At 37.4% G+C, this 14,129-nt stretch overlaps 1 protein-coding gene across 2 annotated transcripts; it reads left to right on the top strand.

The window, feature by feature from the left end:
* Positions 1–3,335: 3,335 nt before the first annotated feature.
* On the top strand, positions 3,336–12,988 carry lnp1 (leukemia NUP98 fusion partner 1). Of its 2 annotated transcripts, none has more exons than XM_084922566.1 (4): positions 3,336–3,800; positions 7,184–7,429; positions 8,611–8,703; positions 10,930–12,988. In XM_084922566.1, exons 1-4 carry the CDS (start codon positions 3,615–3,617, stop codon positions 11,035–11,037), a joined length of 633 nt encoding a protein of 210 aa, XP_084778692.1. In that variant the 5' UTR covers positions 3,336–3,614; the 3' UTR covers positions 11,038–12,988. The 2 variants fall into 2 exon arrangements, with proteins under 2 accessions (XP_084778692.1, XP_084778691.1); XM_084922565.1 differs by lacking the exon at positions 10,930–12,988 and adding an exon at positions 8,965–10,434.
* Positions 12,989–14,129: the final 1,141 nt, after the last annotated feature.

Here is a 14,129-nt window from a genome sequence, read left to right on the forward strand (position 1 = left end):
CAAACTCAACACATGACGCACTCTTCAACCTAAATTCAAATTTTAACATATATTAAATTAATTAACAAACTTTAAAAACAACAACATTAAAATCTAGAACCATAATAGAACCACATGAAGTATATGAAAAAAAAAACATCATTAAAATAAAGAGTTTCTTCTATTGGTGAGATTCTTTGAAGAACCAGACCACCTTTATTAACCTGAGAGTGCTCATTGAACCATGCAGTGTGAATAGGAGCACTGTCATCCTGGGAGAGACCACTCCCATTGCATATTTTATCACAGGATAAAAGTGATCAATCAAAACAACTTTACATTGATTTCCAAACCATACCAGCAAAATCCCCCCTGTCATCAGAGCAAAGCCCCAAATCCCCTCACTGTGGAGAGCCAGAGTTCAACTTTTTCCTTTAATTTGTCACTTGTCTCCGGTTCTTTCTGTAGTGAATTTAATCCTTTTTGTTTTTCAAATACAAATATTTCTGTTTTTCAGTTTCATTGAATTAAGAGCAAGATATGTAAAAATCGATCAATCTGTTAAAGTTGAGCATAGCACAAAATGTGTGCCCGCCCTGAACATAATCGATTCATAATGAAGGCCATAAAATCAATTTTGCCTGGCACCACATGTGATGTGAGACAATAACCTTGTGTGGTACATGTGTGGTGTGTGTGTAGCTGTGGGAAGATGGATGGATGGAAGATGGATGGATGGATGGATGGATGGATAGGGGCTACTAAGAATGTCTGATCTTCTCTTGACTCCACCTGTTATTCCTATAAACTGTGCCTGCTATTGTTAGCACTGCGTGGCTCAGTTGTAGCTGCTGCCAGCAGGTACTTGGTAACCTGTGATTACTGAGACGTGTCTGTGCTCTCCTGATGCACGTGGCATGTTGTTTGGAAATGTAAATCTTTACATCTCAGCTATGTGAACACAGCAGATTATTCCATTTAGATTTTTAAATCTGATTAACATAAATTCATGCTGGTATATTTTATTCATGCAGGTTGTTGTTGCTGCTCTTTCTGCAGTGCAGTCTGTTGATTAAGTGAGTGAGTCCAGGGTAACTCCTGCTTCCAGGGATCATTTTGCAAACATTGTTCTTCATTTATAGCATTTATAAAATCCACTTTTTTTTTTTTACAAATCTCAAATATTCAGATCATATTTAAATAATAAACTTGCTCTAATAATAATAAACTTGTGAGGCCCGTCTCATGTCATGTTTAAACAGGATTTTAGAAAAATGTTTTCAAAATCAAGTCCTAGAGACTGATATCGTATCCCAACATACTTACAGCTAATAGCTATGAGTAGATGGGTGATCTATCTGAGTCAACTAAACAGAAAGTATTGCCTCATTTGTCTCTTTAATTGCCCAAAGATGTATTCTCCCACACTGGAAGTCACCCAAGCCGCCAACAGAAAAGTCTTGACCGACAGATCTAATGTCATTCCTTGAATTGGAAAAGTTTATAGTTTCTCTTAGAGGGGCCAATAAGAAATGTTATACCTCACGTAAGCCTTTCCTTTCATATCTCCTTCCTTACTAAGGAACCCAAATTCCTTTTCCCTTTAAAAAAAAACAAAAAACTTTTTCTTTGCTGCTTTTTTTTTTCTTTTAGCAAACACTTGTTGTGACACTAAGGTTTAACTATATGTAGACTGTATGTTTTGTATGTAAATGTATAATAAGGTCTCAATAAAACAAATTTATAAAATAATGTGTTTGTGCATTCCTTGCCTCCTTTCATTGGCCTCCAATGAAATCTGAAATTCATTTTTTAATTTTACTATCATACAAAATACTGAAAGGCCGGCCCCTGCTTTCATAAGAACTGTTAAAACTGTTAAAACCCAATTCCACTCAGGGTATTTTAAGTGTTGTGCATTCTGATTTTAAATGTAGAGGTGACCAAAACTAAATTTTGGAACAGCCTTCTTCAACTTATCAAGTAGGTTATGCCTCTGCTTTGATTTAAACTAGCTTTAATACAATAGCATTTTCTGAAACATTTTATACTGATTATCGTGGTCATTCGGCCTTTAAAAAAAAGCATGATGATTATGTAATTAATTGATTAAGAGTATGATTATGTGTCTGCATGAATGCATGCTTGTATGGTATGCAACAAGCTGCTGTACACAGTCACTTATCAGTAATAACAAATTATCAATAAGTCATTGTATTTTTATTATGTATTATATGGTGTGGTGTTGTATTGTATAGCTATTCTCTCCTGTTTTAGTTGTTTGATACAGAGGGTTTATCCTAAATCTGAAACACAATTTTAATTTTATACTGAAAAAAAAATAACCTGTGCAGATTTGTAATGTATGAATACGAGATTGTTTTCAATACTTTTAATTCAATTCAATTTTATTTATAGCACCAAATCACAACAGCAGTCGCCTCAAAGTGTTTTATATTGTAAGATAAAGACCCCATAATAATACTGGATGGAGGCTCGTTGATATTATAATATCTCAACGGCGCACACGGATAGTACTCTTCATTTATTTAATAAAATGTGGTCATTTGTCTTCAGGTGTGACCTTGTTTCATCCTTATTTTTGGAAAGAACACAGATTACCGTAATCTCTTTCTCAGTGGGGATCTGAGGTTACATGATAAAGCAGCATGAATGTCTCATAACAGTGCCTGCCCTGCCCTTCTCTTTGAGATCTTTACAACATTATTAGCACAGGGAAACTTTGAGTTTGTAAAAGAGCAGATAAAGACTTGTATATAATTTCTTCTGCTTTTTTGTTAAAAAACACAAAAAACTAATGAAAACATGGTGTGTCTAATATGAATATTTCCAATAATACACAATCCCCTTTTTGTAGTAATATCAATAGTATTTAATACTACTACTACTAATTTTTCAGACTGAACTGACACGATATATACTGAATTATGGTGCCAGAGATGTTGCTTTTCTAGCTGATGGCCTTGTATTACATGTTTTCATTGTTCATGTATAAAATCTGGATTTTACATACTTGACTTAAAAGAGCAAAACAAATAAACTTGTATACAGTGTAATATTAAAGCTCTTTGCCCTGTATTGCACAAGCCTTGGGCTCTTAGCACCCAGTTGCCTGCGCTCCATAATTATTGACAGGTTTGATGTACTCAGCGAGTGGAAAGTATGGGGAAATTGGAGTTTCAGTTGTCTACCCCGAGGCTGATGACTGTAATGGAAAGATTAAAAGGAGTGGTCACATCACCCACCCTGTGCCAAAATACTAGCTGTTCCGTCACAGCTACCACCTCGCTGTTTATTCCAATCACCTCCAGTTTATGTTCTACCAGTGACGTTAAATAGATTATAGAGGATTCACTTATTTAAAGACTGGAGCTAAATCTCTGCAGGTTATTTTTAGATTGTCCAAGGATAACAACAAAAGCGACAGCTTGATTCACTAGAGGCATCTAATTGAAGTAAGTCACTTTTGCCCTGTGGGACAGTGCAGTGTAGCAGAGCAGCTGGTCTGTTAGACACTCAGTAGGTCAGCTGAGTGTTGTCAGTACTCACCCCATTCACTTTCATCTGTTGTACCAAGACCTGCTGCACCAAGAAGCTCCCTGCACAGCTCCATCATGTCTCTACGGCTTCTGCCTGCTATCATTATGGACAATGACGAGGACGATGATAGTAACTTCACAAAATGGATGAGCAGTTACTGGGGTCACGGACCAGACACTGTACATTCCAGAGAAAGAAAACACAGTTTCAGAAGGCCTTCAAAAACACAAGTTGATAGACGAGCATCACTCCCGACTGCGGTAAGGACCGGCTGCACTTCATGGATTGACGTATGTGTTCAGCTCTGCAGCATTCGACTTGATGCATGCACTGACATTTAAACAGCAGCAAAACACTTTTAACAAACATTTTTTGCAGTTTCTCTTGTCCAGTTTTCCACCACATATGGACAGCGTGCTTGTACACTTGACACTATAAACATCTTAAATTTTATTCTGTATAGCCCTTCATTGATAATTGGAGGGAAAATAAAATATATGCACTCTCTGATGAATGTATTTCACTATACTAATTAAAGGCCAGTTTAATAAATATAAAAGTGCATTTATCAGACAGTATACTTTCTATGTATTTCTTTAAAACCAGCTCAGGGTGTTAGAAAGATCCCATACCTTCACTGACTGCAAATATCACTGCTTGGAATATTTATAAAACACAGAGTTTTATTTCTCTGAAAAAGACAAAATATGGACTATGACAGCAGAATAATGCACATGTATGTTTTACAAGCTGGTATGAGAACTAATTAAATATTAAAGCTTCCAAACAAAAAGCCTTTAGTAGTGTGCAAACTGTTGTTTTGGTAAATTTCCCCATGAAAGCCTGCAAAGTACTAAATTATTGATGCTCAGTGAGTTGTTTTCTATTACTTTACATCAGAGCGATCAAACACTGCAAATGCCCTGCAACGTGCTGAGCTGTTCACAGTCTCATCAGGAAAAACAGAATAGTTCTATAATGAATACAGACCAGTCTGGTGTTTGTGTTGTAGCTGTGTCTGTGTAGGTCTGTAGGAAAATTATTTTTTCCAACTAAAAATGCCTTCACATATGATATCATTTTTTTTATAAACAATGTTTTTAAGTCATGGGCTGCTGCATGCCAAAGCTCTTACACATATTCTTCATTCAATAGCGTTCCAACTCTTCCATAACCTCTGGCTATGTGGATGTTTAGCAAAAAATAGAGGTACAACTTAAAGCAGCAAACAAGCAGAAGACCAACCAACATGAATGGCGCACAATTTAGTGATTTGTATTTTTTATTAATAACACAGAACAGGGTAACTTATCTATCTGCATAGTCAAGTGTCATGGCCTGCGTAGTGAATAGTGGTGCTTACTTTATAGTTTTCTGGTATATTTTTATTAGTGTGTATGACAAATTTCATAGGAGTTAAGCGAAACCTAAAGGAAGGAAGGAGCCAAAGAAACTCTTTCTAATCTAAAGCAGGTGATAAGAGTCACAACAGTGTAAGTGCACACATATAAAGTGGTCTCTCAGTGGAAGAAAAGAAACTTACAAGCAAGTAGTTTACAGACAACACTGGGTGAGCACAATCAGTTCTCATCATGAAGGAAGCACTGATAAATGCAAAAAAACAAATGTAGTAGCATAGTGTAACCTTTCACTAATAATCAGAAGAAGTGCTGTTTAAACTGAAGCCTGCAGTTCCCCGTATGCTCTGTTTTTAAGCAAGCAAATAGAGAAGTAATGCACAGATTCTTGGTCTGATAGTGGAACTATCGGTCAGTATATTTAAAATAACAATTTTGCTGAAAGCCTATGCTATATAAGTTTATTCTGGGAAATAAAGAAATTCTCATTCAAATAACAACTATTCTGAATATTTTTAGCCTTTCATCACACAACATTTATCTTTTAAAATGTAGCAAATGCAAAAATGGTGTTACAGATGAGCCCATGATGTTACAAAATGTTCCAGGAGGTTTATCAGTCAACGAGGCTGGCAGCTACAAATAGCAATGTTTGTCCTATAACAGCTAAAACTAGCAACATCAACATATGTCTGTGAAGGTTCTCAGTCATCCAGGTCATCGTAGTCAAAGGAGCTTGCAAAGAAAAGCGTCTGGACTTCTTTAAGTTTACTTGAAGACGTTTCACCTCTCATCCGAGAAGCTTCTTCAGTTCTAAGGTCAAATGGTGGAGAGTCCCAGATATAAACCTAGTGGGAGTATCCCCCCACAGAGGGACAAAAGGACCCCCTGATGATCTTCTAATCGCCTACTCGCCCACTCACATCCTGGGCCATCTGACCTCAGGAATTCGCATGATAAGGTGGGGCCAGGTTTCACAATGAACACACCCGAAACTCTGGCTGATTGGGACCCACACCCAGTTTCACACCTTGGCTCAGGCGATTAGAAGATCATCAGGGGGTCCTTTTGTCCCTCTGTGGGGGGATACTCCCACTAGGTTTATATCTGGGACTCTCCACCATTTGACCTTAGAACTGAAGAAGCTTCTCGGATGAGAGGTGAAACGTCTTCAAGTAAACTTAAAGAAGTCCAGACGCTTTTCTTTGCAAGCTCCTTTGACCAACATCAACATAACAAGCCACTTCCTTGCACCGCAAAACAAAAAAAGCTTCTTGCAAATACCATAAAAACATAGTATATATATATAAAAGATGTAATTAACCCCTATGACCATTCTTTTTGAAGTCCTGTTTGAAGCTTAAAGTTTGAAATTTTGGCTGGTGAGATCAAGGTTTATGAAATCGAAGTGAGGGGTTGATCCAAAGAAAAAATACACTGCACATATAAAAACGTTTGACTCCTAAAGTAGCTACACCCTAAAGCGGTGGTAGGCAATTGATTCAAAATTGAAGAACCTGCTCAGTTAAAGAAGTCTTGACAGTACTAACTGAGATAGTAGATCAACAGAAAATCTGACATATTAAGGTGCATCAGCGTTGACTGCACTTTTCACACCTTTACACATATTTTGACCTATTTAAAGTAACATTTATCACATTGTTTAGTTTCTTTAAACAGAAAAAATCACATTGTCACAGATCTCTCATGTTATTTTTTTTCCTCAAATTTAAAGTCAAAGGAACATCTAGACATCGTATTTTTTTCCTCAGCAGCAGTAATAAAGTTAAGTAGAACCAGAAATAACTTCTGGGGTTGTACAATGTCAGCCTGTGTCTTGTGCATCGCTATTTAAAGCTCCCATTAAGAGTTAAACCTTAGTTTAGTAATGAGTGCTCCAGAAATACATCATTTGAAGAGAACAGTTCAGTAGTTACAGATTTACAAGTCTAGCCAAACACTGAAATTCATCTGTACCTTCACCTTTGATGTTTTACTGGAGTTGCATTATCAGATTATTGCTGTTGTGTAAATATATATTTACGTTCTGTCCTGAGTCTAGAGTCAAACTATATATAGGTAGCTGCTTTGCCAACATGTTACTTAAGGATATTAGCGAGTGAGTGTTTAACCCGATTGACAGACATAAGGCAGACATGGTTGTCTCTCTAGTTTAATCTTCTTACAACTCCGCTTCACTGTTAGAGGGAATGTGACACAATAATTTACTCTCAAGTGTTGTTACATGGTGTAATAACACTTATCGTTCTGTTCTTAATCCTCAGTCACAGTTAGATGTCATGAAGTTAAACAGGTTTCATGCGGCTACAATGGCGCCCACTCCCAGCCACGTCAAATCAAGAGAGGATAAGGGGGAAACCAGGGTCCACCAGAAGCCTCGCCGTGCCTCTGCAGATGACAACAGCCGCGCTAAGACTGCGATCGCAGAGAATCGCATCACCACCATCCCAGAGCTCACAGAGACACTTGAGAAGAGGCTCTGTCTAAATGATAAGAAGACCACGTCTCTGGTGAGCAGGAGGATTTATAACATTAACTAAACGAACGATAAATGGTCTTTACAGATTTTTACCTTCTCATAGTGTTATAGATGACCGAAGGACGATCAGATTTGATGGTCTTTCTCCTCCTCATATAACATTACGAAGCCCGTAAAAATTAAGGAGCCTGAAAAGCTGCATTACTTTTATGTGCTGCCAAAAACAAAGCTGTAAATTACATAACCTACAAATACCCACATAATTAACTGGTCTTGAATGCACACAAGGACCTTGAAGTTTTATTTTTCTTCTATTGTCCATGCTTTTTGTCTGCATACTAAAGAATACAGTTGCGAATGCATGTTTAATCCTTTTTCATTTTTATACCTGATTTTTCTTGGAACAAAATTTTTTGTCAAGCCCTGTTAAAACTCATTGTCAGGGGTTTAATGTTAATGAAACGGTGTTTCTGTATTTTTGTGGTGTCACAGGAAATCAATAAAAAAAAACGTGATACATAACATACACAGTGCAAATAACATTTACAGCTTATCATAACTTTGTGAAAAATTCTATCTTTATTTATTAGTTTACTGAAATTAAATGGAGCTCCTTCACTTTGGTATATAAGTTACATATATGAAGTTCCTGTCACTTAATCTCCTTAAGTTCTACAGACTCAAAACAAACAGGGTTAGTTGTATTTGCTATATTTAACTTGAAATAAGTTATTTTTGACTGAAGCAAACTTTCATATTTAATAATAATAATGGATTGGATTTCTATAGCGCTTTTCAAGGCACCCAAAGCGCTTTACAATGCCACTATTCATTCACTCTCACATTCACACACTGGTGGAGGCAGCTACAGTTGTAGCCACAGCTGCCCTGGGGCAGACTGACAGAGGCGAGGCTGCCATATCGCGCCATCGGCCCCTCTGGCCAACACATTTGTATATTTTCATATACAGATGGCTCTTTATTTTCTATTTACATTAAATATTAAGTAGCATTTCATATTTTGCAGTTACACTTTTCATTTCTCCACACCCACTTCTTGTTTTTTCATTCAGAAAGTAGCTGCCTAATTAGAAGCTGTTGCTCTGAACTGATCTTACTAATCTCCCACTGATGCAATAATACAGGTTTATTATTTTTATAAATACATAAGTTATTGAAATGTTGGTCAGATGTTGTTTCTTTTTCTCACAGAAGAAGGACGATACGTTGTGCCTGATCTGTCATGAGGACATGCGTAAGAATGGGAGGGGAATGCCACATTGTACACACCGCTTTCATAAAGAGGTAAGAGAACCTGTACACGTCAGATCTACTGCATGACCTCTGTCTACACTGTGTTCCCTCAAATCCCTGCAAGTCAGACACCAGATCTCTGATGCATGATAGCAGCCTGTTCCTGGACATGCATGATGTGAACTGGAATGAAAACACAATGCCTGCAGCAGAAACTTATCCCTGTAGATGCATGGAGTACACTGAACAGCCTGAGGTCCCAGGAACTGGATACTTACTCATTATGATGTTTCCATCTGGTGGGTGCTGAAGGCAGCTCGGAGGTTAGAGCAGTGTCGGCCCCGAAGCAGCAGTGAAGCAGCTGTTTTACAGGGGAGGAAGCTCTATGAGGAGAGGAGGAGGTCTGCAGATGGACAGATTTCCACGGAGAAGGAGCAGCACACACTCCATCGTCAACATTCCCTGAGGAGACATCGCTGATATTGTTTTCAAGAAGGGGAAAATGCATGATTTGCAGTGAAAACATCAGGATTTCTCCTGAACTTTTACTATGATGTGACACTGAAAAATCAGGGCCTCAAATCCCCTCTGGGCCAGAGTTTTAGGTCACTTTTGGAATAATTGCAACTCCTTCTCTTCAGTGTGCAAACACAGAGTTAAAAATGTTTGAAAATGGTTAGAGTTAGAAAAAAAAATTGAGACAGAGTTTAAAGGTTTGAACTCAAAGTTTTCTGCTTTAAAACCTCAGTATGACAAACTGTACTGCACCATGACTATGTAAACAGGGGTGTTGCTAAAGTGTTGGCTTGGGGCCTGAAATTTATTAGGTCCACCCGGTGCCCCAGCTAAATCTGTATTATATAAATGCAAACATGAGTGAAAATAACAGGGGGATGTAAGGTGTCCAGTTACATTTTTGCTGTAAAAAACACTGTGGTACTCCTCAATACATTATTGTAAATATAACTATATAATGTTATATAATATGATAATACACACTAAAAGCTCTTCTGCTCAGTTATGGATGTATGACTCCCCCATGACATGCCTCACACTGGTTTGATCCACTGCTTGTTGTTTCCTGACTCTAGTGTTGCATTCTGCAAATTTTGGCATTGATTCAATACTAACTAAATACAGGGCCAGTATTACCAATACTATTTAACCAATAAAAGCAGCTTATGTATTGAAGATGAGATGAAGTATCATCAATATGCAAAGTCTGAACACACTTTAATGAAATCACTGTGATTTTTACTTTCACCAAAACACAATTGACACAAAAAACAAACCTTTCAGCTGTGTGCCTGTTTCTAAAGCACTTTGGATCGGTTTATGTTGGATCAGTTTATGTTGTTTAAATAAATCAATTAGGCATGACGGTCAGCACAAAAAGTTTCAGGGATTTTTCACTATTTTTTTTCACACATTTCACTATTGGTTAGAAACAAAGTATCAATCCTATTGCTCTAGTATCGATTCAACACTAGTACCAGCATTGGTATCCATGGATACAAGTCTGGTCAAAGTTAAAATCACCATAACTCAGTGGATTTTCAAGTGGTTTCGTTTGGCATTTTTTTCTGATTTCATTTGGTGTTTTCTGCTTTTCTGTGCTCTACACCACCTTTACTGGTTCTTGGGTCCCTCTGTGCCAAAACCATATAAAATTTCCTGGAAACGCCTCTGTATGTAACGGTCATTGTATTCAGTTATTAGACTCACAGCACATTATTGGATGAGAAGATACCTCTATGGTTATACTAATTAAATGGTTTTAAATATCACTTTAGAATAAATATAAATATACTTTATAATCAATAGAGAATATTTACAGTTTATAAAAGCATTTCATCAGAACTACAGTGTATTTGTGTTTCTGCGATGATTTGATTGCATCTTTCTCTTAATGAGTCACTTTATATGCTGTTGAATCTGTTGACAATCAGAACTTGTTAACATGTTAACATTTTGTCAAAGTGAATATAATAAAAGTCAATAAAAAGCAAGGCACCACATTATTAACTGTAAAGAAATTTATTTAAAACCTTCTTTGACTCGTAGCCTTTGAAACAGAGAAAGCTGCTCAAATAGGCAGCAACACTGTCCCTTCCAGCTAAGGGCTAGGGTCTGTGCACGTAGATCCTGTTGCTCATGCATCAACATGTTGGAAATGACCTCCTGGCATCAGTTGAAAATATCAATGACTGCATAAATGATACATGATACAGATCATAGCAACAATGATGCAATGGTGTGTTTTAAAATGTGTTTCAGTGCATGGAGCAGTGGCTATGGAGGAAAAGGAACTGTCCCACATGCCGTGTCTACGTATCCATGCTAAAGCCCCTCTATTGGCCTTCTTGTCGCACCACCGTCCCATAATGGTCCTGCACCTACACTTGAAATGCCTGCATGTATATGTGACCCCAAGACCTCCTCCTCTCCATCTCCACGCCTCGTTCTTTCTGCATGAACACCCTCTGCAAAACTGTCTTCTGTCCCTGAAGGAAGCAGGAAATGAGAGTGAGGATATCTCATGTGAGAGACACGAGCTGTCATTGGACGGTGATTATTTATATAAGAGCTCTTGTAAATTAATGCACTATCGGGGGAGGATTAGTCTTTCTTGTTCTTATTTTGTTTTTGTCCAAAAATGATTCTAAACAATTTCTAATGACATGCAGTTAGGTGGAGCAAATATCCTCAAAACTGACAATATTTTTTGGTAATGAACAAAATAATCTGCCTGAATTCTGCTGAGTTTGTGGTTGAGGTTGAATATTTCCAAGTTCTGAAGTTGAACTTAGATATAAAATCACATCATGAAATATAAACAAACAACCCATAAATTAGTCTTCTTACAGCAGGTAGCATATGAATGTGTGCATCAGTAGCAGTCGAATTTAAGGGCTCATAAGACCTCCCATCTGAGTTCCACTGAGCACATCTTTGGCAGGCTGTTTCCCCTCAGTTTAAAGCTTTTAAATGTTAAAAGTTTAATGCTAAGCTGACTAGTTTCTGACTTTGGTTTTACATTTAGCACAGAAATATGGGGAACGTAAATATTTTCCCAAAACCATTGATACACACAAATATTCTATATATTTTTTGACAACATTTGACTGACATCTTATAATAACCACAAGTTCCTGATATAGTTTTAATTAAAAATCTTGAAAACAGTCTTAAAAAAAAGCTGAAAACTACAGAGAATCAGCTCTAAGACAGGTGACAAATTAAAGAAAAAACATCAAACCAGTGACCCACACACTGAAGGAGTCCAGTGGCTATGTTTTGGTGCGCTGATTTGAGTCCAGAGAGCGTCACTGTATAGCGATACAAACTTTGTCTGACTGGTTACTTTTATGCTACAATGAAAGATGCCACCTTCTACTCGACACAAGGGGTTACTGAATGCTTTTATTACTCAGAACATGATTTTAAGTTGAGCAGTGCTGTACGCCATATGAGAGAATGTCTTTTGGAATGATAATGTTTCAGAGGCTTCAGTCGGTGCTAAGGTGCATTAGAATTGCTCTGTCAGCACATGGCAGCTCAATACCTTATTGAGAAGCATGAAGTTGATTTTCCTTCTTTGTCACCTGTCAATATGGGTTTTTTGCATATTCTGCAGAAGGTGGTTGGTGTATTTCAGTCAATGCTGATTACCCAGTAGAGAAATTCTAACAGCTGCACTAGCAATAGCTCTGCTCTGCTATTTTGAAGGATTGAGCATGCACATTTATTTATTGCCTGCATTCACAATGCTTTCTCTTAAGTAACAAAACTCCTCCCCTGCATCAGTGTCATATCTTACCGTACATCTGCACCGTCTTCCTGCCTTACCCAATTAGCTTTTGTTTTGCATATAAAGGTTTTTGCATGTGACTTCTATTCGATCGTTTTCAAACATCTCTCTTGTGCCGTGTGTTTTGCACTTCCATGTGAGAAGTTTACAGTATGTACACAAAGTCCAACTAAAAAGAGCTGGCCTATGTATATATTTACCCATGTAAATATGCAGTTATATAAAGGATAACTCTGTAGTTAATGAAAATTAGAATGCAATTTTAAAATGCTGCTGTAGCAGTTCATTTAACCAGCAAATGCTCATAACTACTATTAGATTTATGCACAAAGACACAAAACCTTTGCACTCTGCAGAACAGTTAAAGGCTGTTGGGTTCAGTATGCTTACACCACGGAGGTTATGTGTTTAATTACATTTTCCAACCTTGTGCTTAAAAAGCTGAAGAACTTTTTATGACCCTCAGCAGCACCAACTTCCAGCTGCTGTGTTCACTGTTTCCATTTCACTGTTGTTGTTGTTTTTGCACTGTTGAATAAAAACACAATGGAGTGAAACACCCGTTCTGTATCTCTTTGTTTATCTCTTGATCCCTTTTGTTGTTTCCTTATTCTATCCACCTTACCCAGGTTAATGAAACAAGTAAAAACAAGTGTTCAGGTAGTTAGGTTTTTCTCCTCTGGTTATTTTCTGTTTTACTTTGAAGGGTTGTTTTCTGTCCATCTTTCCCTGACCCTTTGATTGTTGTAACCTTTTAAGTATGCTCGCCTGTGTCTCATTCCCCTGCCAGTTATCCCAAGTGTCAGTGTTGCTCCTTTCTGAGCTGCCTGCTTGATTCACCTGAGTTCACGATTTTGATCTTCACACTGAGCAACCAAATGTGACGCACAAAGTTTCTTATCTAATATGCCAAATATCTATATCTTGATGTTGCCTAGAAACCACCTAGTAAAATGAGTTTATTTCCCCTAAAGTTATGCACCAACAACACTTCATAAATGCATCATATCATTTTAATCTCACAGCCACCAGCATGAAGAGGGGAAATAATACTAAAGCAAGGCCACGTGCTTGTACAGAAAGTTTTTCTTAACTGTTGGTTAGCTGGATGTGTTAACCTTAATTACATATAATGTAATGGTTAACACCAGCTACAACATTAAAGTGCTATAATGAATAATTATGGCCCAGTACTATAATTGATAACTCTGCATAATAAGTTCTCTTCTTTCTTTCGAGGCCCCTGGTACTCCTACGGAAGAGGATTAGGGCCACTGGAAAAAAAATCTGAGAAAAAAGTCAGAATTCTGACTTTAATCTCAGAATTCTGAGAAAAAAGTCGGAATTCTGAGATTAAAGTCAGAATTCTGAGAAAAAAAGTCAGAATTCTGAGAAAAAAGTCGGAATTCTGAGATTAAAGTCAGAATTCTGACTTTTTTCTCAGAATTCAGGAAAAGAAGAAAAAAAAAAGACGTGCCCACTTTTTTTTTCCAGTGGCCCTAATCCTCTTCCGTATACTCCCCTATGTCGCCCCACTGAAAAAAAAATCTTGGAGACGCCCCTACGTGGCCAGTCGTTTGCTTCATGAACATTCACGACTTTCTACTTTTTTCCTCTATTGTAACTCAAACTGTGTGGACTGGTTGGAGACAATTAAGCGAGTAAA

This window comes from Perissodus microlepis, chromosome 23 (assembly GCF_051167445.1).
Source record: "Perissodus microlepis isolate ML-2025 ecotype Zambia chromosome 23, ASM5116744v1, whole genome shotgun sequence".
Lineage (NCBI taxonomy): Eukaryota > Metazoa > Chordata > Actinopteri > Cichliformes > Cichlidae > Perissodus > Perissodus microlepis.

Bases quoted from the DNA above. Each gene is read 5' to 3' on its own strand.
- lnp1 (XM_084922565.1), top strand. From the start codon at position 3,615: ATGTCTCTACGGCTTCTGCCTGCTATCATTATGGACAATGACGAGGAC. The intron at 7,430-8,610 runs GTGAGCAGGAGG...TTTTTCTCACAG, and splicing joins ATAAGAAGACCACGTCTCTG to AAGAAGGACGATACGTTGTG. The intron at 8,704-8,964 runs GTAAGAGAACCT...TGGGTGCTGAAG, and splicing joins CACACCGCTTTCATAAAGAG to GCAGCTCGGAGGTTAGAGCA.